The sequence below is a fragment of the Larimichthys crocea genome, chromosome XIX, assembly GCF_000972845.2.
Source record: "Larimichthys crocea isolate SSNF chromosome XIX, L_crocea_2.0, whole genome shotgun sequence".
Classification (NCBI taxonomy): Eukaryota; Metazoa; Chordata; class Actinopteri; family Sciaenidae; genus Larimichthys; species Larimichthys crocea.
Genome location: NC_040029.1, coordinates 13,220,680 through 13,246,310, shown reverse-complemented (window position 1 = coordinate 13,246,310; position 25,631 = coordinate 13,220,680). Strand labels below are relative to the sequence as shown.

The following is a 25,631-nucleotide window of genomic DNA, read 5'->3' as shown; positions in this document are numbered from 1 at the left end:
CACACAAGCTTTTCACACATAAAACACAAAGGCTTTTCACTATAAAAACACAGGCTTTTCACTATAAAAAACACAGGCTTTTCCCTATAAAACACAGGCTTTCACATATAAAAACACACCAGGCTTTTCACTATAAAACACACAGGCTTTTCACAATAAAACACACAGGCTTTTCACTATAAACAACCACAGCTTTTCACTATAAAACACACAGGCTTTTCACAATAAAACACACAGGCTTTTCACTATAAACACACACAGGCTTTTCACTATAAACACACAGGCTTTTCACAATAAAAACACAGGCTTTCACTCTTAAAACACACGCGTTTTCACTAAAAACACACAGGCTTTTCACATAAAACACACCAGGCTTTTCACATAAAAACACACAGGCTTTCACTATAAAACACACAGGCTTTTCACAATAAACACACACAGGCTTTTCACAATAAAACACAGGCTTTTCACAATTAAAACACACAGGCTTTTCACAATAAAAACACACAGGCTTTTCACAATAAAACACAGGCTTTTCAATATAAAACACAGGCTTTTCACAATAAAACCACAAGGCTTTTCACACTAAAAAACACAGGCTTTTCACTATAAAAACACACAGGCTTTTCACAATAAACACACAGGCTTTTCACTATAAAAACCACAGGTTTTCACTATAAACACACAGGCTTTTCCTATAAACCACACAGGCTTTTCACAATAAAAACACACAGGCTCTTTCACTATAAAACACACAGGCTTTTCACAATAAAAAACACACAGGCTTTTCCACTATAAAAACACACCGGCTTTTCACAATACACACAACACAAGGCTTTTCACTATAAAACACACAGGCTTTTACAATAAAACACAGGCTTTTCACAATAAAAACACACAGGCTTTTCACTATAAAACACAGGCTTTTCACAATAAAACACACAGGCTTTTCACTATAAAACACACAGGCTTTTCACTATAAAACACAGGCTTTTCACTATAAAACATAGGCTTTTCACTATAAAACACACAGGCTTTTCACAATAAAACACAGGCTTTTCACAATAAAACACACAGGTTTTTTACTATAAAACACTTTGCTGCAGACTAGACTGAGTGCATTTCTCCGGCTGCACAGGCTAGACTTTCAAAATAAAGTTGAGAAAGTTTCCTGATGGAAAGTGAACTGCTGCCAACTGTAGCTGCTGTTAGCTCAGTTCGTTAGCTCAGAGCACCAGGGGAAGAAGAAGAACAGTCAGCAGCTTCTATGGACACAATGGCAGAGGAGACGAGAGTGAAGAGGACGCTGAGTTTTGAGACTAAACTTCAGGTGGGACAGAAGATTATGACATTTTTTACAGTGTACCTCCGTCCTCAGCTGATTGGCCCAGCTGTTCCCAGGAACAGGGAGCTCTTAAACCAATCAAAGTGTGTGCTTGCCAAAGCCAGAGCCCACGCGCCACCTGCATCGCATCACGGTGATGAGTGCGAGGCCAGCAGCTCTTATATAACTCGACCTCTCTGTGCTGCACAATGCTGCCTTTGTGAGGCCGAGGCTGCTGACACCACGCTCCAACACCCATGCACACACATGAACACGGCGGCTCTAAACGAGTCCATGAAATCAGGATTAATTAGACATAAACATGTCAGGCGGAGCGCTCCATGTTTGAATTAGAGACTTTACAGGCTTATTAATGTGAAAAGACCCAATGAATTGATCATTTAACGAGCCCTGACTGATTAGCTTCACCTGGACTCGATTTTGAACTGAAGCTCTCCAAACAACAACAACATGCTAACAGGCTAACACAGATGCACAAAGAAGTCTTCAGTTTTCTCTGCACCTGTTCCTTTAAGGTGCAGCGATGCCAACACCAGCTCCAACACCAACGCTGTCAGGAGGTATCACCTTCCAGCCGCCTGCCCGGTCTCAGGTGGTTCTGGATGATGAGGTCATTGCAGGCCTGATTGTTGGTGTTTCTTTCCGATCCGATTCCTGGAGACACGTGTGGAGTCGGCGGGCCTGCAGCCAGAACCTGAGCGGGGCGGGCGGGCTTCAGAAGAACTGACAGACGAGACAGAAAGAGGAAAGTTCACAACACAAAGACATCTTTGGTCCTGGTCTGCGCTGCGTTCAGGAGCTGCTGGGAAACTGGCACTCTGAGCAGGGAAACGATGACACTCGCTCTCCGAGGTTAACCAAACTGTAAACATCCAACTATGACCTACTAGAAAGATGCTGCCCGAGCTGTGAGGGACTTTACCAACACTCTGAGTAAAGGGCTGCCATCTGTCGTTATTACTGATCAACACCTGATCCACCAACCATCTGAACCTTCAGTCCACCTGTCTAACATCGTGTCGCTCTGACACGCCTGGGCTCCTCGGACTGAAGGTGTGCTGTGGTTCTGGCTCTGAGACAGCAGATCATTGAAGAGGTGAGGCCTCCATGGATTAGTTGGATTGAGATCTGGAGAATCTGGAGGCCGGGTCAACACCTCGAACCGGTCCTCAGACACTCCTGAACCATGTCAGCTTTGTGGAGCGTGGTCTGTAACAATGGTCGGGGAGGTGGAGCACGGTTTCAGGTGGTAGGACTCTAAAGTCCACAAGGTGATTGATGCATTGACAAGCTGGAGAAACTGAGAGCTGGACACCACTGGTGCGGTGTCAGGTGTCGGGTCCGGCTGTGTTCACTGGAAAAATTCAAACAAATGTCGCTGTGTTCTGTTTGTTCATGGGCCGGTCCATCAGGACACCCTGAGAGGACGAGACATGAGTGACTTCTTTCCTCTTCTTCTTCTTCTTCTTCTTCTTCTCTTGCTCAGCTGGTGCGGTGATTTGGAAAGTGTTTGCAGATGTCGCCTGTACGGGCCGAGCGCCACCATGTCAGCTCCCCCACTTGGAACGTCTCAGGTTTGGAAAGCAGAGCGGAGAAGAGGATGGCTTATTTTCCATGCCAGCTTACATGAAGCGAAGCTTTGTGAGGCCCAGAGAGGAGCGAGCTAATCCTCCTCTTCACAATCAGACCAGCTCCTCCACAATTGAAGGAAATCCCCCAAAAATACCAGATTCGATTCTGCTGCTAATTTTACAGTTCTGCGAGGCTGGATTTGTTCTGGAACTCTACAACAACAAGAGAAAACCCATGACTGCAGAGCGACCCAACATTCAACATCCTGCCGAGGAAACGTCGACTGGTTCAAACTAATCCATCCAACACCTGATGAGGAACAATCAGAGAGACGCTCCTCGGAGACACGGCTGTCAAAATAAAAGCTGAACTTCCTGCAGAACATCTCAACAGGACTTTAGACAACTGACCCGACTCCAACAGAACCGGGCCAAGCAGCTTAGCAGTTAGCATGCTGATGTTAGCCGTGTCTGTAGTTTTCCATAATGACACATGGACAGCTAATGTTAGCATTTAGCTGTGCATCATTTCTGAGAACACCTGACTGGATCAGACCTGTGTTTTCCATGATTTGGAAATGTTCAGATGATGTTGAGAAAGCACAGCAGATGTTGTCGAGGTGACTCAGCAGTTCAGCTTTGGACCACAGAGCGTGTCGGTTTGTTGTCGAGGACGCAGACACTGAAAACATCACGTTTCAGAGGCCTCGCAGAGGTTTGAACTTTCCGGAACACGGTCCAGCTGCCGACGACGACAAGTGACAAACCGTCAGCACAAACACGGCGAGAGCAGTGGAAGAAGTGAGCCTGAAGACACACTAACTAACACAGCAGATAATTAAAGAGGACATCTTTAAGACAGATGTTTACACTTTAAACACGAACAGAACCTCTGAAACCAGAACAGAACCAGCAGCGAGCAGCAGTCTAACTGTGAACACAGCAACAGAACCTCTGAACCAGCAGTGTCCAGTCTAACAGTGAACACAGCGACAGAACCTCTGAACCGGCAGTGTCCAGTCTAACAGTGAACACAACAGCCTACTGAGGTGGTTTTCTTGCTGGGTTTGGCTCCTGGCATCCCGGGCTGAGTCAGTTCAGCTACACGGCTGACCGTGTATATATATTAAATATATTCTGTATAAAATGTGATGCAGTGACGTGTGGTGAAGCGTGGGATCATGGGAGCTGTAGTTTTATTGGGAAACACTGCTGTGGATGTTACGTGTTGCAGCTTGTGCGGGGGTGAGTGATGTAACTGGACAGCTCAGGTGACTTATGAACTCGTCAGTCGTCTTCATTAAAGCTCTCAGGTGTCACCTGTCGAGTCAAGCTGACGTCAAACTGAAATTCAATCTGAGCGTCCTGTCAGCTTCACCGTTTTAGGACCTTTTGTTTGGATTTTTTATTCTTGTTACGCAACCGAAGCTAACCACCTCTGACAGGAAGGCGGGCCGAGCCCCGAGTCCAGACCGAGGAGGGAAACAATCAGAGGGGCACTTGTTCTCACTGAGGTCTGTGTTTCCCATTAAACCCCCGCACGGCCAACTGCAGATACTTTCCAGTCGCTGTCAGATCACTTTTCAAAGAGGCACCTGCCTAACCAGAACCACCATCAGCCCATGGCTTTTCTTCTGGTCCGGGTGGTGTTTCTGTTTGACAGTCGAACCTTCGGCAGCGCTGCCAAACGCTCTGACTTTAACTTTGGCTCGCCCCGCTCGGCGTCTTCCTCCTGGAAATGATGCATTATCTCGATGCTTGGCGTGTTCATGCAGCCAGCTCACGTACGAAAACATCCTGACCAAGCCAGAACCAGAACTGCAGCTTCAGGTTCTCAGGGCTTCACTGGATCACAAGAAAACTCACTTTAGTCTGAAACCTGTTCATGTTGTGATCATGTGACCTGCAGGTGAACCTGAGAGGCCACGCCCCCTTCAGACGACCTCCAACATTCCTCCGACGAGGTGACGAAAACACAAATATTTCAACTTTTCATCAGTTTGACTAATTCAGAGCGATGACAGAGTGTGTCAACACCAAGAACACACACACACACACACACACACACACAAACAATCATAGTAAAAAGAGTAAATCTAAAAGTCATGTTAATAAACACAAATATATAAATAAATATGAGGAAATTAAATTAATTAATTAATTAATTAAATAAATCTGATTTGCAATGAGTCTGTTCGACTCCCGGCACACTTTGTATTTCTACTTCTACTAAATAAAACTGAGGACGGATGATTCTGTAAAAAATATTCAGATTTTATTTTAGAAAAATGTGATTGTGCAGTTCACACTCTATCATCTCTAAAGGGACGACCAGGATAGAAAACAATAAAAACACAGAGACAGAAACACGATGAAACTGCTCACTGCTGGACTGGAAGACGAAACAAACATTAAACATCTAAACATCAGCTGTCAGTCTACAGGTCATCTACCATCAGGACGCTCCCACATTCTTCAACCAGGAAACTTTAAAAACACTAAATGTTTGATGAGGTCCTCAAAGTTTCTCAGCTGATATCGTGCAGTGAACGAGATATTTTATGAAACAAGACGATCATTTAAGATTCAGACCAATGAGAACTTGCGTAAACAGGAAATTTATATATTTATATTTGCATAAAAAAAAACAATGATGAATTAAAAATGGTTGAACTTGTAGACAGAATTCCTCACATGAAACATGAAACAGATTCTGTTCAAGACTTTCTGAACATTTCAGCGTTTAGTTTCCTGAACTCAGTGACTTTAGGAAGCTCATCAAGGGAACGTCTATTGACTAAAAACAAAGCTGATCATCAGATCTTTGCAAGTCGACTTAATCTTTGTTAGAAAAAGATCTGAGAGTTTACCACGAGGACTGAAAACTGTTGAAAATGTGAACGGTTTGGTGAGACAGGATGTAAAAAAACATGCACATACAAAGACTGACAGGCTACACGTGATGCACACATGTTGTACATGTGAAGCACACGTCAGTTCATGCTCCAGCATTGGTTGAGAAATGTAAACATTCATGTGAGACGCAGACAGGCGCTTGCGTTCGTTAAGCAGCTGACTGACTCTGAGAGTCGACGCATCACATCCCGAAAAAAGCAAACAGAGCGGTGAAGGCACTGACGGGCGGAGCTGTCCCGGGAAAACATGCAAAACATGTCGGAGGGAAGCGAAGGAATCGGAAAACTCTCAAACGATCAGCAACAAACCTGTTTTTGTACGACAGCGGTGACGCGCAGGTCAGGACGCAAACGAAGCCTTTAAAGATGAAAGCCATGAAATCCATTTGAAAGTGTAAGACAGAGGTACTCAACAGAGAACAGTGATGGAAGTGACTCCAAAGACAGAAACAGACAGTATATACAGGTGGAGAAGACAGGTGAAGGTTCATGGAGACAGGTGGAGGTTCATAGAGACAGGTGGAGGTTCATGGAGACAGGTGAAGGTTCATAGAGACAGGTGAAGGTTCATAGAGAAGACAGGTGAAGGTTCATGGAGACAGGTGGAGGTTCATAGAGACAGGTGAAGGTTCATAATGACAGGTGAAGGTTCATAGAGACAGGTGAAGGTTCATAGAGAAGGGTGGAGGTTCATAATGACAGGTGAAGGTACATAATGACAGGTGAAGGTACATAATGACAGGTGAAGGTCATAATGACAGGTGAAGGTTCATAGAGACAGGTGAAGGTACATAGAGAAGACAGGTTAAGGTTCATAGAGTTAAGTTTCATAGAGAAGACATGTAAAAGTGTCATAGAGACAGGTGGAGGTTCATAATGACAGGTAAAGGTTCAATAGAGACAGGGGGAGGTTCATAGAGACAGGTGGAGGTTCATAATGACAGGTGAAGGTTCATAGAGAACAGGTGAAGTTGGAGGAACAGGCGACCTTGCAGAGGGTCAAAGTTCAGTTTTGGGTCACTGAAACGGGCGAAAGCGTCCTTAAGAAATTAAAAGTCCAAAGATTTTCAGCGTCTGTCACCTTCACCTCCCGCCAATGAACTGCTCTTCCTTCCACAAATCAACGACAAGGCGGGTTTCCTGTACACAAACACAGGTGTTCAGACAGGTGAGCATCAGCTGATGAAGCTGAAGTTCAAAGTTCAGAGAAGTGAAAAGGTCGTTGGTACCAGCGCAGGTTCGGCTCCTATTTATACTGTCCTCTCGTCCTCTTGCGCACTTGTATCGCTTCCCTGTCGGTGACATTGCTCGTATTAGCTTTCGCTTCTACTGAGAGGAAAGAGAGGAACGCTCAGAAAGATTGAGGTAGATCCTGTTATTTGGTAAGTGCGAACGTATTTAAGGAGAGTGGCTTAGGACTCGGAGGACGAGGACTAGTGGTAGTGGGCGGGTTAGATACAGTTGATTAGAGGGATAGATATTAGTTGCCCTTTGATTACGCTCTCCTTCAACGCTTCAGTTTCGAGCTTTCTCTCTTAGTTTTCGCCCTCTTTCTCTGACTCCGAGGTCCGGCGGTTCAGGACTTCATTATGTGGTGCGATGATGGCTTCCTCCGCTCCTCTGTCTCCCTCCAGGAATCTGGCTCCATGAACACGAGAGAACAGGAAATGAGGTGCAATTGGGTGGTTTTTCAAACAGATGATGTTTCAACCACAAGAACCAAAACAAACATTTACACTCGTTCATGAATAAATGATAGACGTTTCATGTTCAAATAAGGTATTTATTTATTTGGTATAATAATATATAATAATATATACATATATACATATTCTTGTTCCAACTTTAACATTTATTTGATTTAATGAATCAAATTGTTCGATCACTCACACTTGAGTTTGTCGTACAAAGTCTGCAAAGTGTTGATCTCTGGAACAAAGCTCGATGATCCTCAGACGTTCCTGGATCTCCTGCAGAGGTCAGAGCGTGAAAACGTCAGGCTAACGAGGAGGCTCAGGAGGAGGTCTGCAGGTACAAATACTCGTCTGTTGTCGTACTCGTAGTACAGACGACCTGCTGAGGCTGAAAAGACGTCTAAGCCAAACAAATGTCGACTGTCTCAAACTAAACACTTCTTGTGGATTCAGATGCTAAAACTCAGCACGAGAAGGACCAACAGAACCGGAACCTTCAGGTCCAAACTGGTACAGGACCTTTAAACTGAATCCAGAACAGAAATACTCATCAATCTCACAAACAAACCTCTGAATAAAAGATTAAAATCATCCTTTATGCTGATGACACTCAGCTGTACAACAGTTACATTTGACTGAAATAAAGAAACTAAACGTCAGACGAGTTCAGAAACATAATCAGTTTTTCACCTCTTTGCTGAGCGTGGTGTTTTGGTAAATGTGTCGTATCTCGTCGTTGATCAGATCTTTGGGGCCATCGGTGCTGACGGAGCTGTTGTACTGGGGGGAGTCCGGGTCGCAGCGGCGGTAGTACTGTGGCATGACATTGTCGTAGTGACGGCAGTACTGTGCGGTGACCAGGTCGCCCTCAAACATCGAGTTTAACTTAGTGGCTCGCTCCAGAGTCGGCACACTGTCACCTCGTCTGGAAGAGGGAAACGTGATCATGTAGGTTTACAGTAAATGTCTTTGGCTGATCAACTCATCAAGGCAGATGTTCGCTCACCGTAGCGGATCCTCGGTGTCCTCCTCGTCGTACTGCTCTCGCAGCGATCTTGCCAGGAAAAAGATGATCCCGGCCACCACCATGAGGAAACCGGCCACCGAGGCGATAGCGATGCCCACCACCAGCGGCTCTGAAACATACTCCTCGCAGTGCTCGCCACGATACCACCAGTTCTCTCCAACTCGACACCTACAGCAAAGGTCAGAGGTTCAACTCCACAGATATACCAAGAGTAATAAATACTGTATGAGATCATCCGACCTGCAGATGGCGCCCTTGCCGGGGATGATGTCACATTGGCCGTCATTGAGACAGAAGTTGGTCTGCACCTCGCAGATGCTCTGACACGGCAGACCGTCCACGCTCAGATATCCGGCGTCACAAACACACTCGGCCTCGCCCGACCACCGGTTCACCATACAGCGGGAAAACTCATTACACGCCTGGAATTTACAGGGATCTGCCCGGTCACCTGGCGAGGAAACAAGAAGAAACAGAGGAAGAAGAGTTAGAGGTCAGGGCTGGAGGATCGAGGGATGTTCCCGTCAACATTAAGATGTGTGTCAGCAAACAGGAACTTTTAGAAACGCCTTACAACCTGGAGAACAATCGTTCAGGATTTAAGGTGGACTTGGTGTTAAACCCAGATTAATCCAGATTAATCCAGATCCAGCATCTACAGAACCTGGTGTGGGTGATCGTGTGCTTGTGCAATGGAAAACGTGCCTGCAGAGCGCAGCAAAGCTGAGGCGAGTAACCGGATTACTGCGTCCACAGTGAGTCCTGACCGCTGCTGTAGATTAGGGTTATCAGGCTGTCAGGAGCTCCTCTGATTGGCTCAGACAGATTAAAGACTACAGCTCAGCAGAGATGGACTCTCTGGAGGAGATCCTCGTCTCAGATGCAGAAATCATCAGGCGAGGATGACACAGACGCATTCTTATTATTACGTAACACCATCGGAAACTGCGTAAAAAAGAAGTTTAAATATAACTGTCGCTATCTGAACACTATCTTAACGTCATCTGGATTTAACGGTCTCTGCTAGTCAACCAGGATCTGGGTTCTGCTCCAAGTTTCTACTTGTCAAATGTTGCCTATTAAATGTAACAAGCTAACAATTTAAGCAAACTTAAGATGTGACTATATGTCATTTTTATCTTTGAACCATTGTCAAAATGTTGCTGTATTTTCAGCACAGACGTGCTAACAAGTAGCATGTCCAAGCACAGGAAAGGAGGAAGTTGACCATGGCTTGCTCGACTGTGATTGGAACACAGAAGATAATAATGAATGAGTGGAGTACAGGTAGAGAGTAAATCCACCCACACCGCTCAGACACAACACAAATAAACCTCAGGACATAATTAAGCAGAGTGGACAGATCGTCTCTGAGGGTCAGGTGGACAGACGTAAACAGTGGCAGCCATGTTGATTCGTCAGTGAGTTAATGTGCTGCTGCTCACGTTCCTCACAGATAGATTATCTCAGGTATTACATTCCACACACAGGATTCAACGGCTGAGCATGAAAGGTCTTATAACACCTCCAAAAATAAAACCGAAGCTGCAGACGATCAGTCGGAGTACGGGGAGTATTTTTCGAGACATACATCATAAACACAGATTAAAGCTCCAGTCTGACAACGAAACAAAACATACGACAAGGAAGATGTGTAATATAAACCAGGACCCATCTGTCCACCCAGACACTAGAAGTCACACTACGTCGTGTTTTTGTTGAAAGGAATAGTCTTCCTGTGCAGGAGACAGCTTCAGTTCAGCTTGTTTCTAAAACTTTTGAGGAAGATCTCGCCTGAAGCTTCATTCTAGACATGTATTCCAAACTAGACCTACCTGATTCCACATCCAGAGAGTACTTGTCAATCGACAGGTTCATGGTCTGGTGGGCGGTGTTGGCGAAGTCCTCCAGGATGAGGTAAACAACGTTGGTGACCCCTCTGGGAACTGGTTTACCGAACCTCATCCTGCTGTTCACCACGATGCTGCCATTCCTGAAGTTGAGGATCTCCAGGTTCTTGAAGTTGTTCAGGTTGGACTGAAGGTACGGGACCAGCTGCAAGATCGAGACAAAGACATGTGAAAAACATTAGAGATGAATCTTTAATTTTTAATCACAGAGACCAGAATATTTGAGTTCTCACCAGCTGCAGGAACCGTTGCTCCAGAGCTTTGTACTCAGCAGAGCTCTTGTTGAAGAGGTCCATGGAGAACGCCATGTTGGTCACCCTGAGGCTGAAGAACACTGTCAAGGCCTTGCCAGGTCGGGTTGGCAATGCGATACTGTCCAGGTCTGACCCCTGAGCCCCACTAGAGAAGCCACTGCTGTCACCTTCAGTTGCCACACCTCCATACCGGAACACATCGAAGCTGACGTCAATGTTTGGCAGGTCGGAAAGATTGTACTCGAAGGGTTGGAGCTCAGTGGTGGGGTTGGTGTTGTTGACTTCCTGAAGTGAGGAAGTTGTTGTTTGGACCTGACCTAATTCACTTTCTGAAGTTTGTGTCAAAATGGCAGCCATGTCTTCATCCTGAAGTGAAGCACCTTGCAAACCAACGGCACCCAGAGCACTTTCTGTTTTGTTCACTACAACCAAAAGAGGAACATTTAATGTTGGATTGATCATTGGAACTTCTTCGACGTCTTCATGGTTTGGGTGTTCGTGGTAAACGAGTTCCTCATCCACCGGCACTGAGTCCGACACCCGAGTGAACGGCGAGTCTTTCTCAGGTGAGAGTGCAATGTTGCTGCTGTGGTCAGATGAAGTGAGAACCAGACCAGCAGTTGTGGTGACAACCATGACTTCATCAATAACCAGATCCTCATCTTGGATGCCACCCACCGGAGCTGTTGCTGTCGTTGAATCAGTGGTGCCAATGTGTTGCTCCTCTAAAATCTCAACTTCAACATGGTCTTCTGTTCCCGGCAGCAGCAGTTTGGATGTTTCTGTGAATAAATCTGGTTCTGTTGGGTCTTCAGTGGTTGGAGCAACACTAGAGTCTTTCACTGTGACTGTCTGGACTTCTACAATGGTAAGGGTCTCTTTGGTTGAAGAAGGGTCAGTATTAGTGACTTTAGGTACTTCAGATGCAACAATGACTTCAAGCTCCTCCTCCCAAGGAACCTCTTCTGATTTAGACCCAACTGTAACCACAGGATTCTCTATTCCTGCTTCAGTAGTGACTTCTACCTTCTCAGTGGTTTCTTGAAACTTGATTGCCAAATTAGTCGGTGCTGCAAAAACAGAGGCCTTGCGAGTCCAAGCTTCAGTTTCAGGAGAATCTGTGACTGGCTCTGCATGGGTATGTGGTCCAGTCAAGGAGTAGTCACCATAGATGCCAGATGCCTCCACTGTTTGCACTGAGAGTTCAACAGTCAAGGTCGCTTTGGGCAAGAATACGGGTGCTTCAGTGGTAGTTGAGTACCGAGGGTCTGTGCTAATGTGAGGCGTTACTAAAACCTGATCCAAGAAAGGTTCCTCTTTGCCTCTGTCAGGCACTGATTCCTCAAAAGCAGGAACTGTAGTTGTCTGTAAAGTGTGAACATTGGTAAATTCAACATCCACCCCTATTAGATCATCTTTGTCAACGGCCTCCTCATCCTCATCTTCGTCCTCAGTCTCCTCCAGATCAGGCGGCGGTAGCACCTCCAGCCTGCCGCCACTCTCATCATAGAAGCCAGTCCCATCAGAGGTTGCCACTGGCTGCCAGGACCAGAGATCAACTTCCTGGCTGTCTCCAGAGAAACCAGAGCCAGAGCCTTCGTCCAGTGTGACTTCAGAGCCTGACTGAAGTTTCTCTGTTGGAAAGAGGGCGACCACATGGTCCCCTCGGGGGGTTTCATCTCCGGTGGCAGAGGCATTATTGAGGAGGAATCCCTCATCTTCAATATTTCCATTATCTGTAAACCAGAGAAGCACATGGAAAATTTTACGGCCTGGATGTACTCGGAGTGCTGAGTGAAGTTCAAACTGGAGGAAACTTGAACAGAAAGAATTATAAAGATCCAGATGAATTTACAGTCAAACCTGATAGGATGAAGGTTTAAACTGGGTTCAGAGGGACTTAAATTTAATTGCTTTAATTACATCTACGACCTCCTCAAAGTGTTTTATTTTCCACTGTTGTAAAGTTCATCTGGGGTCAATGGCAGCAAGTCCAGCTACTTTTCCATGTTTTTGAGATCAGAGTAAAAAGATTCGACCGTTGTTTTGAACATTTACTCACTCTCTGCTGGCTCCAGGTCGACCGTCTTCTTTGGGAATTCAGTGACGGTCGGAGGATCTGTGCTCCCACCGAACATGAAGACGTCATTCTCGCTCACCACATCAGCCTGAGGGCCTTTCCACGGGTCGAAGGGGTCGAACAGGAAGTCATCTTTCTTCAGGAAGACGTTGCCACTTTCCACCTCGTGGCTCGGAGCGTCGGGAGGCTTCTCTGCAGCGAGGACGTTATCCTGAAAGACATTCAACAGTTGGTGCCTGAAGTTCATTCTTTATTTCTGAGTTGAAACTGTTTAATCTCGTTCTGTTGGACCCACCATGTTGTCGAAGGTGTCGGCTGGTCGGCTCGTAGGTTTCATGGCAGGTAACAAGTTCTCCACTATAGGAACCAGTTGAGATCAGAGCAGATTAAAGATGAGTTACATCATAGTTATACATCTGTGTTAAACATAAAAACAGCCGGATGAATCAAGATTTGTCGTACCGTCCTCCAGCTGCGTTTCCAGGCTGCTATTGGTCATGAAGTTGTCTTTGTGCAGAGCCTCGGTGATGTAGTTTCTGAAGTCGGTGATGGTATAGACGACGGTGGGCTGCTCGCCGGCTCCGGGGTAATTCTTCTCCACCAGGTTGTTCTGCAGAGAGATGAAGTCCAGCGTGTTGCTGGTGATGCCGCTGCTGTCGACCTCCAGAGTGATGCCGTAGTGTACCAGGACCACCAAACCCCTGAGAGAGAAGAAGACGATGCAGGTGAGTCCGTCTGTGCTCACAGTCAGCACTGTGGTCAGACCTGTGGGGGGGTTTCCTGGACAGAGGTCAGGGGTCAGCGAGCCTGGCGTAAATCTTTAATGATAATCCTGCGGCGGCTGCAGGTGGCTGGCGAGCGGCGAGCGACTTATCCCATTTAAGAGCTGATAGACGATTGTTAAAGACGTTAAGAAGCCATTAGAGCAGAGTAACCACAGAGCGACAGCCAGGTGAAAGGGGCTTTGAGAGGGGGCAGGGTCTGAGAGGTCACAACGAAGGAATGGTAACACATCACATGTAAATATAAAGGTAAGAAAGACAAGTCAGAGACCTGAGTGAAGTAAACGAGTGCTCGACATTCAGGTGTTTCCTTTTTGTGTGTTTTACCCACAATGCTCAGCTGCTGTGTGTTTTTACAGTGCAGTGAATGATGTAAGGAGTCCTACACTGTAAAAAAACTTCTTTTAAAAAGCAAAGAGGTCTCTGCAGAAGAGAAGTCCTGATCTGATGACATGACAGCTGAATTTCCCATCAGGCCGTGCTCACTAAAGGGACGGTAGACGCGTCACGTGTGGATGGGATGGATTTATCAAACTGTGTCACCGCCTGAGAGGAACGAGGATGTCCTCAGACATGAAGCCAACGACGTATGAACGAGAAGACTTCGTCAAACTTACCGCTCCAGGTCCTTCTGAGGCCTGAGGACAGAAAGCAAACGTACCATGAAGACATGTTTCATCACATATGGATCCGTTGTCAAACATTTGAAGGATAAACATTCAAACTTCACCTGAACTCCACGACGTGGACGTTCTTGAAGCCCGGCAACCTGACAAAGGCATCTTCAATCTGAAAGTTAGAGAGGATGTTTGTTTCTGTGAAGCAGATTTATTACATCTTATATCATAGATCTGAAAAAACTGAGCACACTGTGTCTGATTTAAAAACATGCTGCAGAATCAGCTGATGAATTCATGCAGTGTCTTTTATTCGGGGTCTCCGTGGCCCGTGGCTGCACTCTCCTCTTTTTCTCTGCTGCAGTCGAGCTCCTGCTGTTTCTATTAGCCCTGTTATCCACTTCATATTCCCTCATTAATGACCCTGACCCCGACATTCAAACCATAAACCGGTTTCCCGCGTCACAAACAGTGGAGCGGAGCCTGAAAAAGTCCCGGCGGTGCGGGAATACACCAGCGCTCTCTGCTTTCCTGGCACCGCTGCTTTTTCCAGCAGTTCGCAGTGAGTCACCGCTCGTATTCTGTATGTTCTCTGAAGTTTTCCAGCTCTCTGCTTCTGCCTCGGACGGTCGTATAGCTGATGGCTGGCAAGGCCGAGGAAACTGAGCTTTGAAAGCGTGAAGATCCCTAATGCGTGAAAAACAGGCGAGGCCTTTAAACTCCTGAGTCTGCAGTTTGTAGGAAACCACAGTTTGGTAATGAGTGTGCATCCTGGACGTCAGAGAGGAGAAATGACAGAAAGCTTTACTCCTTTCTGGAGGAGGAGGTCACAAAACCTGGCTGATAGACCAACCACAGCTCATTGCATCATCTGTTCCTCCAAAATAAGATGATTCGACTGAAAAGAATGAACTCTGCGTCTGTGGCCCTCCTGTAGGTCTCTGGCTCTTGATGCTAATGTCGCTGTGTTAGCAGTATTGAGTAATATCACAGCACATTAACACGTTACATCTGTTTCTATGATTAACTTGAAAGAACTGTTCAAATGTTGCTACTCGTTTCCCATATTTCAGCAAAGTCTCATGCAGCAAAGCGTATGTTAGCTTCAAGTCTCCCTGAACATGATGTGTGACCCTCGCCCTGCCTTGTAGCTGCCTTACCCTGCGTGTGAAGTGTCTGGACAGCTGCTGGTAGTGGAAACTGCTCGGGTCTCTCAGATCGTCGTTGTAGGTTTCTTCTCTCAGCTTGATGCTCAGCTCCACCACCTGGTCCTTCATGGACCTCGGGGGCCACAGCAAGGTGTCGTCTATCTCATTACCTATCTGAGTGCGAGAACATTCAGAGATGTTTGGTATTGGTATGTTATCAACACTGAAGATTGTTGGAGTTCTACAGCTAACCCACGTGCTTACCGAGTTGTCCTCCTCGTTGTCCAACCCAAAGCCGTTGTTTCCAAGTAAGTTGTCATCTACATCATAAGGCCTCTCTGTTAGATCGGGGAAGTTGCCGTTGTTGTACTCCATGACGAACTTGGTCGTGACTTCCAAAGAGGCACCGGGAGTGGGCTCATCTACTACAGTACCTTGTGTACTCTCTGCGGTGACGTCCACAGCGGTTTCAGACTCAGACATGATTTCTACTGGAGCCTCTGTCATGATTTCATCTTCTGTTCTAACATCAGAGGAAACCCCCTCAACTTCCCCTGGGACAACCTGAACACTGTCCTCCCTTGAGATGACATCTTCTTCTGGTGAAAACTCTTTGGTGACCTCCTCAGCTTCAGTGGTTCCTCCCATTGTAGTAGTACCTGAATGGGCATTAGTCACAACTTCTGGAGATGTTTCACTTGGAGCCTCTGGGACTGGGACTTCTTTCTTAGGTTCAGAAAAGGATCCAGAGTCTATAACTTGAACTGTAGGCTCAACCACCTGTGTAGTACTCTTCTTGGTGGTTTCTGATGGTACTTCTACCTCAGAGTCTCCTGGGAGCTCCAGTGTTACCTCTGTTTCAGGTGTTTTCACCACTTCAGTCCCAGGCGATAAGGTCTCTGTATCTTCTGGAACAACAGTGATAACTGGAGTGACCTCTTCATCAGAGTCAAGATTTTCTGGAACAATTTTCTCTTCAACTTCTGTTGATTCGGCAACACCAACTTCTTCCTCTATTATCTCCTCTGAGGCTTCAGAAATGGCTTCTTCTCTTTCTTCTTCTTGTGTTATGGTGGGATCAGTTTTATCGTCATAGGTTACCACTTCAGGTTCTGCTTCGTGTACAGATCCTCCTGTGGGTTCTGCTGACTCCTCTGCATTTTGCTGTTCTGTATTTTGTTTTGGTTCTTCTGCTTCTACAGGTTGAACTTCCTGTTCTGGTACCCCTGTAGGTTCTGTCTCTTCAGCGGGTTGTTCTACAGGTTGGACTTCCTGTGCTGGTTCTCCTATAGGTTCTACTGACTCCTCTGTATTTTGTTGTTCTGCGTCTTGTTTTGGTTCTTCTGTTTCTACAGGTTCAACTTCCTGCTCTGGTACACCTGTTGGTTCTGTCTCTTCAGCAGTTTCTTCTTCAGGTTCTCCTTGTGCTGGTACCCCTGGGGGTTTTGTTGACTCCTCTTTAATTTCTTTTTTGAGTTCTCCTTTCTGCTCTGGTCGACCTCTGTGTCCAGTCTCTTGTGCAGCACCTCCTGTCAGATCTACTATTTCTACAGTTTCTTCTATAGGTTCTGGTTCTTGTATAGTTTCTTCTATAGGTTCTGGTTCTTGTACAGTTTCAGTCACATCTGCGGTTTCTTTCTCGACAGGTTCTGTAGGTGCCTGAGCTATTTCTTCTCCATCTTCAGTTGGTTCTCCTGTAGCCTCGTCGGCCACCTTTACTAGCTCTTCGCCAGTTAGTTCTGTTTCTATCGTAGATTCAAATGCTTCTTCTTCTACTGCTGTGTCTGTTGTGACATGTACTGGAGCTTCTATGGTATCCTCTCCGGTAACCGTTGCCTCCTCCGTTTCCTCAGGTAGTTCTTCCTCTGCTGTTTCATCAGTCTCAGTCGGCTCTTTCACATCCGTCTTTGTGGTTACTGCCTCGGTGGACTCTTCAGCAGCAGTCGTCTTATCTTCAGTGAAAACTGAAGCTTCTTCATGGTTGATTTCTTCTTGTAGCTCCTCTTTTGGCCTTTCGGTTGCCTCTGATACTATTACTTCCTCCACAGTAGTACTGTCAACTGTTGCCTCCATCTCACCAACTGTAGTATATGGTGGTGCCTCCTCTGTGACATAAGAAGCATCTTCATCCATGTCATCTTGTAAGTTAACTACAAAAGGCTCAGAAGTAACCATGGCCATCACTGTTGGTTCGTCTTCTGGCGCTTTGCCCTCGCCGGTGTCCTCACTAACTTCTGTCTTGTCTGTTGTGGTCAGAATAGAAGCCTCTGAAGGAACCTCAGTTTTTATGACTGGAACAGATTCTTGCTCTGGAGTCACATTTATAAATGCTTCAGCTTCTTCTTCTGAATCTGTTATCAGAACTACAGTCGGAGTTGCATTTGTGCTCACGTCGGTTTTATCATGGCTAACTGCTACAACAGCCTCTGAAGGATGTTCTGCAGGTTCACCTTCAGATACTCCAGGAAAAGCTAACTGAGGTGCATCTGATACTATTTCAGTGACTGGCTCTGGTTCCTCTACAAACTCATCAGTCAAGGCTACATCTGAGGTGATATCCAAAGAATTGTCTGTAATGTCTTCAACTTCTGGGCCCTCAGTGATCTCGACAGTTGTCTCTGGGATACGCAACGTCATGGTTTCTGATGGAGCCTCAGCAGGCTCTGGAGATATTTCCTGCCCTAATACCTCCAGTGTGACAGCCTCTACAGCAGGTGTTATAGTGTTTGTTTTTTTTGTAGTGACTTCTTTAACCATAACCTCTGACGGTGGCTCTTCACCTTCTGGGCTAACTTCTTGAATTACTTCAGAATGAGGTACATCCACATCTTCAGGAATGATCTTAAGGATTTTGTCATCTTCTGCTACAGCCTCATCTGTTGTATCTGGGACAATTCTATCCTCCCCAACTTTTGCAACAACCCCATTAAAGGGGCTGTGGATAACAGAAACCTCTGTGGAAACCTCCACAGTATCCTCTGCAATGGTCTCAACATCTGCTTCTCCAGACTCAGAAGGAACCTCTACGTCAGTGATGACTAAAGATGGACCTTCTGAAGTGATGCTGGCCCCGGTCTCCTGAACGTCTTTATTGTTCTCTGTCGTGGCAGCAACCGCAGATTCAGAGGTCAAATCCAGAGGAATCTCAGTCCAGGTTGTTGAAGCCTTGAGAACCGAACCTTCGGATACAGAAATTGGAGGGGTCCAAGTCGTAACGTCAAGACCTGGAGGAAGGTCGTCTAGGTTCATTGTGATTGTCTCTGATCTGATGATGACTCCTCCTCCTATAAAACAACAACATGTTTCAAATGTCTGCTAACAGGACTTTACTTGCAGCCCAAAGCTCCAGGGTATCTCACAGTCACAAACAACTCTGATGGTTCTTAGACGTTCCTTCATCAGATGCTTTTCCTCAAGGACATAATCTGTCATATATTTTGTTTTTTTTCGCTTTTGTTGTGTTGGTACTGGATTCAGACACTTTAGACACTGAAAGACCTGAGTTATTTAAGAGACATAGAACTTCAATCCCATGTTGGCACCGTATCTGCTCAGTCCTCAGGACACCTGTAAGCTGTGATCTCACTAACCCTGATACGTGTCCTGCTGTAACTCAGTCAGGTCTACACCTCAGCTTCTGGTCCTCTATCCAGCCTCCTACCATTGACCAGACTGCTGCCTGTAAATAGGCTTACAGATCTATTCTGAGAGCCGAGCGTGTGACGGGAATCAGCCGCCCATTCCCCCCTCACATAAGACAGATTGGGGTGTAAGGTGAAGAGACTGCAGCTGACTGCAAACTTTTAAACTTCTACAGACATTCAGGACCCATCACAGGGTTGTAGAAGACTTGGAATGGGTCAGGAAGAGGTCATCAATAAGACGCTATTAACCACCTGCGGTCCAAGATTCTAAGATTAAATAAATGTAATGTTAAATAATTTCACATTTTGTTCAAAACATTGGAGGAACATTGATTTAAACTCTGCTTGATATGAACATTTTTTAGAGCTGCAGAAAAAGCAGCTCGTCTGTCAGTGAAAGGTTTGTGAGTGTCTTCAGGTGTGTTTACCTGGTCGGGTCACCGATTCTCTGGTTGGGACGGTCGTTGTTTCAGAGCTGCAGCAGAGACACGCAGAAAAACAAAGCTTTGAGAAAACAACCAAAACCAGCAGCAGCTTCCTTTGAATTACTTAAAGCAGGTAGAGGCTCAACATGAAACAACATTCAACAATTAATAAGAGTTCAGTTTACTTCACCTGCACTGAATGTTTTTCTCTGACTAACTCAGTTTTATTTGATCACAGCTGTTCTCGTTTTATAGATGCACAAACTGCAGGAATATCTTAAAATATCTTAATTTAGAGGTCATGAAACAACGACGTGTTACTGTCCAGTAAAAACTTTAAATTTGTTACATTTAGTTGATTAATCAGTTCAGTCCATAAAAGATGAATCAAGCACAACTTTCATGCTTTTTGGTTAAAGCTCCAATGTGAATCTTTGATTCTTGTCTTTGTCACAGTTCATCACATATCTTTAGACTTTAATCGATCATTTCTGAAGTGATAATCAAGAAAACCATTCATAAAAATTAACTGACAGTGAGAATCATCATGTTCTGAGTTTCTTTAGAGTCCAAACTTGACTTCATTTCAGACAGCCGACATGATCAGAAACATCAGTGAAATAAACAAAAGCAGATTGTCGTATTTTTACAATTTATAAAGGGGAGTTTTCACATATTTTATGATTTCCTTCATGTTTAGTTGTTGTTCATCATCTCAAAACTTAAAAGTATTAAAAAAGAGAAAAGTTTATATTTGAGGATTGACCAACATTTACTGAGAATCTGGGTGTAGGAATTCACAGAGTCAACAAACTGTCAATGACAAAACATCTGTGATTCCTTAAAATAGTTGGCATTCCCCTTTAAGTTCATTAAAAATCAGCCATGGCAGCACAGCTGGGCAGAGGCATTTTTACAGTGAGAATTAACAAAAACCACACGACTGTAAAAAAGTGCAACGAGCCAAACAAAGCGGAGACAACAAACAAGCATCCACATGGCTCCACGTCGTCTGGCCGAGCGACAAACCAAACTCAGTTTTCTGTTTGTGAGCTGAAACATTTCAACTCTTAAAGTCCAGTTTCCCAAAGTTTTATTCATCTAGTGCAAGAAAATTTCAAGATGTGAGTCTGCTGGGTGTTTGCAGCCCGGAAGACAAATAAAACACAAACAGCGATGCCCACAATCTAACCCAGAATCTGCTTTCTAATAAAGACCATATGCCAAAATATAAAAACTCTGTTTCTGTCCTTTCAAAGTCTTACATATATTCAAGTTTTATATTTGGGATGTTTCGTGGTGTTTGCAGGCCTACCTGCACGGAGGCGGGTCTGCTGTGACCGGCACACTGCAGCAGGTGATGAAACACAGCACAGGTGTCAAAACACAACCAACACACTTCTTATTGTAAAGACAAGTCACTTAGTTTGTTCCCATGTCCGAGTCACATCCACCTTAAATCCACATTAAAACACGTGACAGCAGTGACAGGAAAAAGGGTGAGAATGTTTATCTGATTCATAATTCGAGTTCTTTTCTGTCTCACCAAACTGGTGGAGTTTGTTTCCACGTGTTTTAAATTGAGTTGATTTAAAGACTCGACATGTCACTAAATGACTGTTTAACTGATGTCTTAATGAACACCAGCACAACAACACAACACATGACTTACAGACAAAACCGCTTTAAACTGACCTGTTTGTCGCAGTAGCCATGGCAACTCTCTGAAAGAAACACATCGTCAGCAAAGAAAAGCAGTTTACAACAAGAACAGACTTAAAGTTTCATGTTTGTTTGATTTCTGCTGTTTTATCATGAGCTCACTGGATATTTACATACGGTACCACTAATCTATCTGAACTCAGAGTTTGTCGTCACTTCAAAGATTCAATTCTGAACATACAGTTAGCGTTTTCACATTGTTGGTTGTAATCATCCATTGAAGACTTTACATTTAAATAAAACAATGGCGTACTCACACTCCTGATCAGACTGATGTGTTCTTCTGATTGGCTGAAAAAGCTGCCGATGTCCATGACGCTGATCGAGCCGTCAATGCAGCGATTGACCCAGTCCTGGTACTCATCCCGATCTGGCAGCCGGTCCCAGAAGATCTTAAAGGCTTCCCACACCGTCTCCTGACACACTGAAACACACACAAACAAAAGATCAATGCACCTTGAAATCTGTTGCCTTGAAATAGTAAGAAGTAATGCAAACATTATATCTTAACGAGATATTTAGAGCCCATGAACAGAAACGCTGACCTGACAAACAGTTGCAACACAAATGTCCATAAATGTGCTGAAATGTTTTTCCTCGTTGACATTTTGTAAATTGAACTCAGGCTTTGCAAATATTAGCTCTTATTCATTGTTTACAGTTTCAACATGAAAGCGACAGGTCGAACTGTCGGCCTCTGAACAAACCTTCGTCTGCAACATGGTGCACCAAGTTTGACCAAACACTCTGACATGGATTTCCTAATCTAGGTCCAAAACAGACAAACAGTTGAATTCACACAACAACAAAGAAGTGGAATAAAAATGTCAGTAAACATCAGCTGTTTGGTGACATTCCACAGACAAAGTGGTTTAAGGTGGAAAATGCTCAAACTGTTGATGATCAAGCATGTTTGATCCTTAAACAGACCGATACTTTATCAAAGCACATGCTGTGGTAACTGTTAGCTGCATGAAGGTGAAGGTTACTTCACTGAGCTGAGTCTGTGAGTCCAACATCGATGTTTCTAACAACATTTTCATTATCAAATCGTTTGCCAATTATTGTGTTGATTAATCGCCACAATGCTGGAAGATTTTCTCTCACACACAAACTGAAACAACAAAAGAATTGAAAGCTTGTCCAGAGACTGAATGACTTAAGAAGATCGTGTTTTCACAGTGCATCTGGCTCTGCGTGACCTCTGACCTCTCTGGGATCGGCTGCGTTTCAGGACGGAAGACTTTGAGTTTAAGCTTGTAATTCAGTTTGGATAAGAGCTTCAGTGAAACACCTCAAGTATTAAAAGAAAAATGAGTTTCTGCACATCTGCAACACTAAAGGGAGCTGAAGGGAACACACCTCTGAGGTGAAAGTAGCTGAGGTGGTTGGCGATGGCCTGGTCAAACGTCTCCTGGGTGCAAAGTTTGACTCCGCTGGGAAACAAGATATTCCTTTTCCTTCGAGTTAGAGCGGCATGTCGTCTGTACAGAAGCTGATCTGAGTGCAAATATCTGCCATGCTCCTCCAAATCCACATCCCGGTCAAGAGAGACCTCTGTGGGCGTCCGAGAATCAGAAATCTCTGAGAGAAAAAGAAGTCGCAAAGAAATTCATTTACATCCACATTTTAGAGATTTGTCTAGAAAACAACCAAAAACCCAAAATTAGTCCGTTTAACCAGTGAGAGGTTAAAAAGTTTGATGTATTTTACTTTCTCTGAGTGAAAACATGAACATGTTAATAATGTCACAGCAGCATCGTACAGACCTGTCTCGGTGTAGATGCATCCTGACAGCAGCATGGCCCCGAGCGCCCACACCGCCAACCTCCCGCACGTTCCTGCCATTTCTCAAAGAATCTCAACGTCCGACTTCGGACTCGCTGCTTCTTATTTCCACCTCTTCAGCTCATCAGTGGCTTCCTTCCCACAGTCGCCCATCCACCAGATCGCACAGCATTTGTCCAAATAAAAGAGGAAAGACGACAGCAGACAGACAGGATATTGTCCAGAGCTCGGGACGGTCCTGACGTGGCGTCGCCGGGCTGCCCGTTGCTCTCAGGTGAGCAGATGGAGATTTTTTTCTCTTTGCATTAATCCTATTTGTTAATCTGCTGGACTGGATGACTGTCAGAGCGCCTGTGCTCCAGGGCAGCAGGTCAGTCTTACTTAAGGGAAATCAAACAAACAGGCCGATTACGTCGAGCGGAAACTCTTCAGCTAAAAAAACATCAATTAAAATGAATTTCATTTCCCACGAGTCACCAGAGTCAGTCACACCTTTACAAAGTCTGTTCCAACAGCTGGTCAAACTGCAGCACCCAAAATGAGTTTAAGTCTTAATAACAACCCATTCATCACTTTAAATGCTGCTTATGAATGAGTGGAGGAGAGGAGGTAAAGTTAAATCTTCAGAAATAAACCAAAGATCTGAGAACATGAATTAACTGCAGCTTACAAGGTCACGTTAAGCATTAAAAAGTTGCGTGACAGTGAAACGATCTGCACGAAACTCCAAACGTGTTTTTACTTTTGACTGTTTGAATCCCGCTGAAGTTCAGGTGACTTAAAAAACATGAAAAGACGACAGTGAAAACGTACGTACGACGAGTTTCTCCTGAAAACTTTACCTGAGGTTTCAGATTTATACTTAAGAGTTTTAATCTTGTAATTATTTCATGTTTATTTATTTCATATGTTTACATGTTTATTTATTTCATATGTTTACATATTTCATATGTTTACATATTTCATATGTTTACATGTTTATATATTTCACATGTTTATATATTTCATTACATGTTTACATGTTTATATATTTCATTTGTTTATATGTTTACATGTTTATATATTTCATATGTTTACATGTTTATATATTTCACATGTTTATATATTTCATATGTTTACACGTTTATATATTTCATATGTTTACACGTTTATATATTTCATATGTTTACATGTTTATATATTTCATGTTTACACGTTTATATATTTCATATGTTTACACGTTTATATATTTCATATGTTTACATGTTTACATGTTTATATGTTTACATGTTTATATATTTCATGTTTACATGTTTATATATTTATATTATTATGTTTACATGTTTTCTATTTTACATATGTTTACATGTTTTATATTTCATATGTTTAAATTGATTATATATTTCATATGTTTACATGTTTATATATTTCATATGTTTACATGTTTATTTTACCTGTTTATATATTCATTATGTTTAACTGTTTATATTTTCATATGTTTACACGTTTATATATTTCATATGTTTTTAACATGTTTACTATATTTCATATGTTTACACTTTTATATTTATATGTTTACCTGTTTTTATTTCAAATGTTTATATTTTCATAGTTTACTGTTTATAATTTCATATGTTTACAGTTTTCATTCATATGTTTACATGTTTATTCAATGTTTATATATTTTCATATGTTTACAATGTTTATATATTTATTTCACATGTTTATATTTCATATGGTTTACACGTTTATATATTTCATATGTTTACATGTTTATATATTTCATATGTTACACGTTTATATTTTCATATGTTTACATGTTTTTTCATATGTTTAATTTTCTAGTTTACCTGTTTATCTATTTCACAATGTTTATATTATTTCATTACACGTTTATATATTTCATATGTTATATGTTTATATATTTCATATGTTTACCATGTTTACATGTTTATATGTTTACATGTCTTTACATGTTATATATTTCATTTGTTTATATGTTTACTGTTTTACATGTTTATATCTTATTACATGTTTACATGTTTACACATGTTGTGTCACTGTGTTTGCTGTCGAGTCTCAACAGATTAATGAAGCTCGTCACTTTTCTATAATTAGACTCGTCCTCGTCCAGACGTGACCCCTGCTGCATCGCATGGTCAACAGACATCTTTTATTGGATGATGGGATTACCAGGAATGACTAGAGAGGAGAGGAGGAGACAGAGGAGGAGAGGAGGAGACGAGGAGAGGAGGAGAGGAGAGGAGATGAGGAGAGGAGAGGAAAGGAGGAGAGGAGACGAGGAGAGTAGAGGAGAGGAGAGGAGGAGAGGAAAGGAGCAGAGTAAAGAAGGAGAGGAGACGAGGAGAGGAAAGGAGGAGAGGAGGAGAGGAAAGGAGGAGAGGAGGAGACGAGGAGAGGAGATGAGGAGAGGAGGAGAGGAAAGGAGCAGAGTAAAGAAGGAGAGGAGACGAGGAGAGGAAAGGAGGAGAGGAGGAGAGGAGAGGAAAGGAGCAGAGTAAAGAAGGAGAGGAGAGGAGGAGAGGAGACGAGGAGAGGAGGAAAGGAGGGAAAATGCAAAACCTTATTTTTTGGAAGCGGGATGGAGCCTCTAAATCTGTCTAATCTGAAGCTCCCATCGCTCTGATAACACAAGTCTACAGACATGATCCACCAGACCAGGACCAGACCAGGGCCAGACCAGGGCCAGAACAGGGCCAGACCAGGGCC

At 43.9% G+C, this 25,631-nt stretch overlaps 2 protein-coding genes across 2 annotated transcripts in view; both read right to left on the bottom strand.

Annotated features, from left to right (window-relative positions):
* The window catches only part of LOC104935617 (target of Nesh-SH3), a 31,575-nt gene extending 29,042 nt beyond the window's left edge, over positions 1–2,533 (bottom strand). The window contains exons 1-2 of the mRNA XM_027291835.1: positions 2,509–2,533; positions 1,913–2,068 (exon numbers count right to left, since the gene is read on the bottom strand). Of these exons, the coding sequence (XP_027147636.1) occupies positions 1,913–2,068; positions 2,509–2,533 (181 nt within the window). The remainder of the gene's footprint in view (positions 1–1,912; positions 2,069–2,508) is intronic.
* Positions 2,534–7,366: 4,833 nt separating this feature from the next.
* impg2b (interphotoreceptor matrix proteoglycan 2b) lies at positions 7,367–22,629 on the bottom strand (the record flags this gene model as incomplete). Its single annotated transcript, XM_027291834.1, has 19 exons — positions 7,367–7,469; positions 7,722–7,801; positions 8,216–8,450; positions 8,532–8,720; positions 8,793–9,003; positions 10,388–10,607; positions 10,696–12,452; positions 12,779–13,007; positions 13,092–13,153; positions 13,259–13,497; positions 14,196–14,216; positions 14,309–14,367; positions 15,356–15,517; positions 15,608–18,627; positions 19,416–19,462; positions 20,728–20,760; positions 21,108–21,136; positions 21,392–21,558; positions 22,497–22,629. Coding segments are annotated over 19 exons (6,996 nt in total), but the record flags the coding sequence as incomplete, so codon positions are not given.
* Between the last annotated feature and the right edge of the window lie 3,002 nt (positions 22,630–25,631).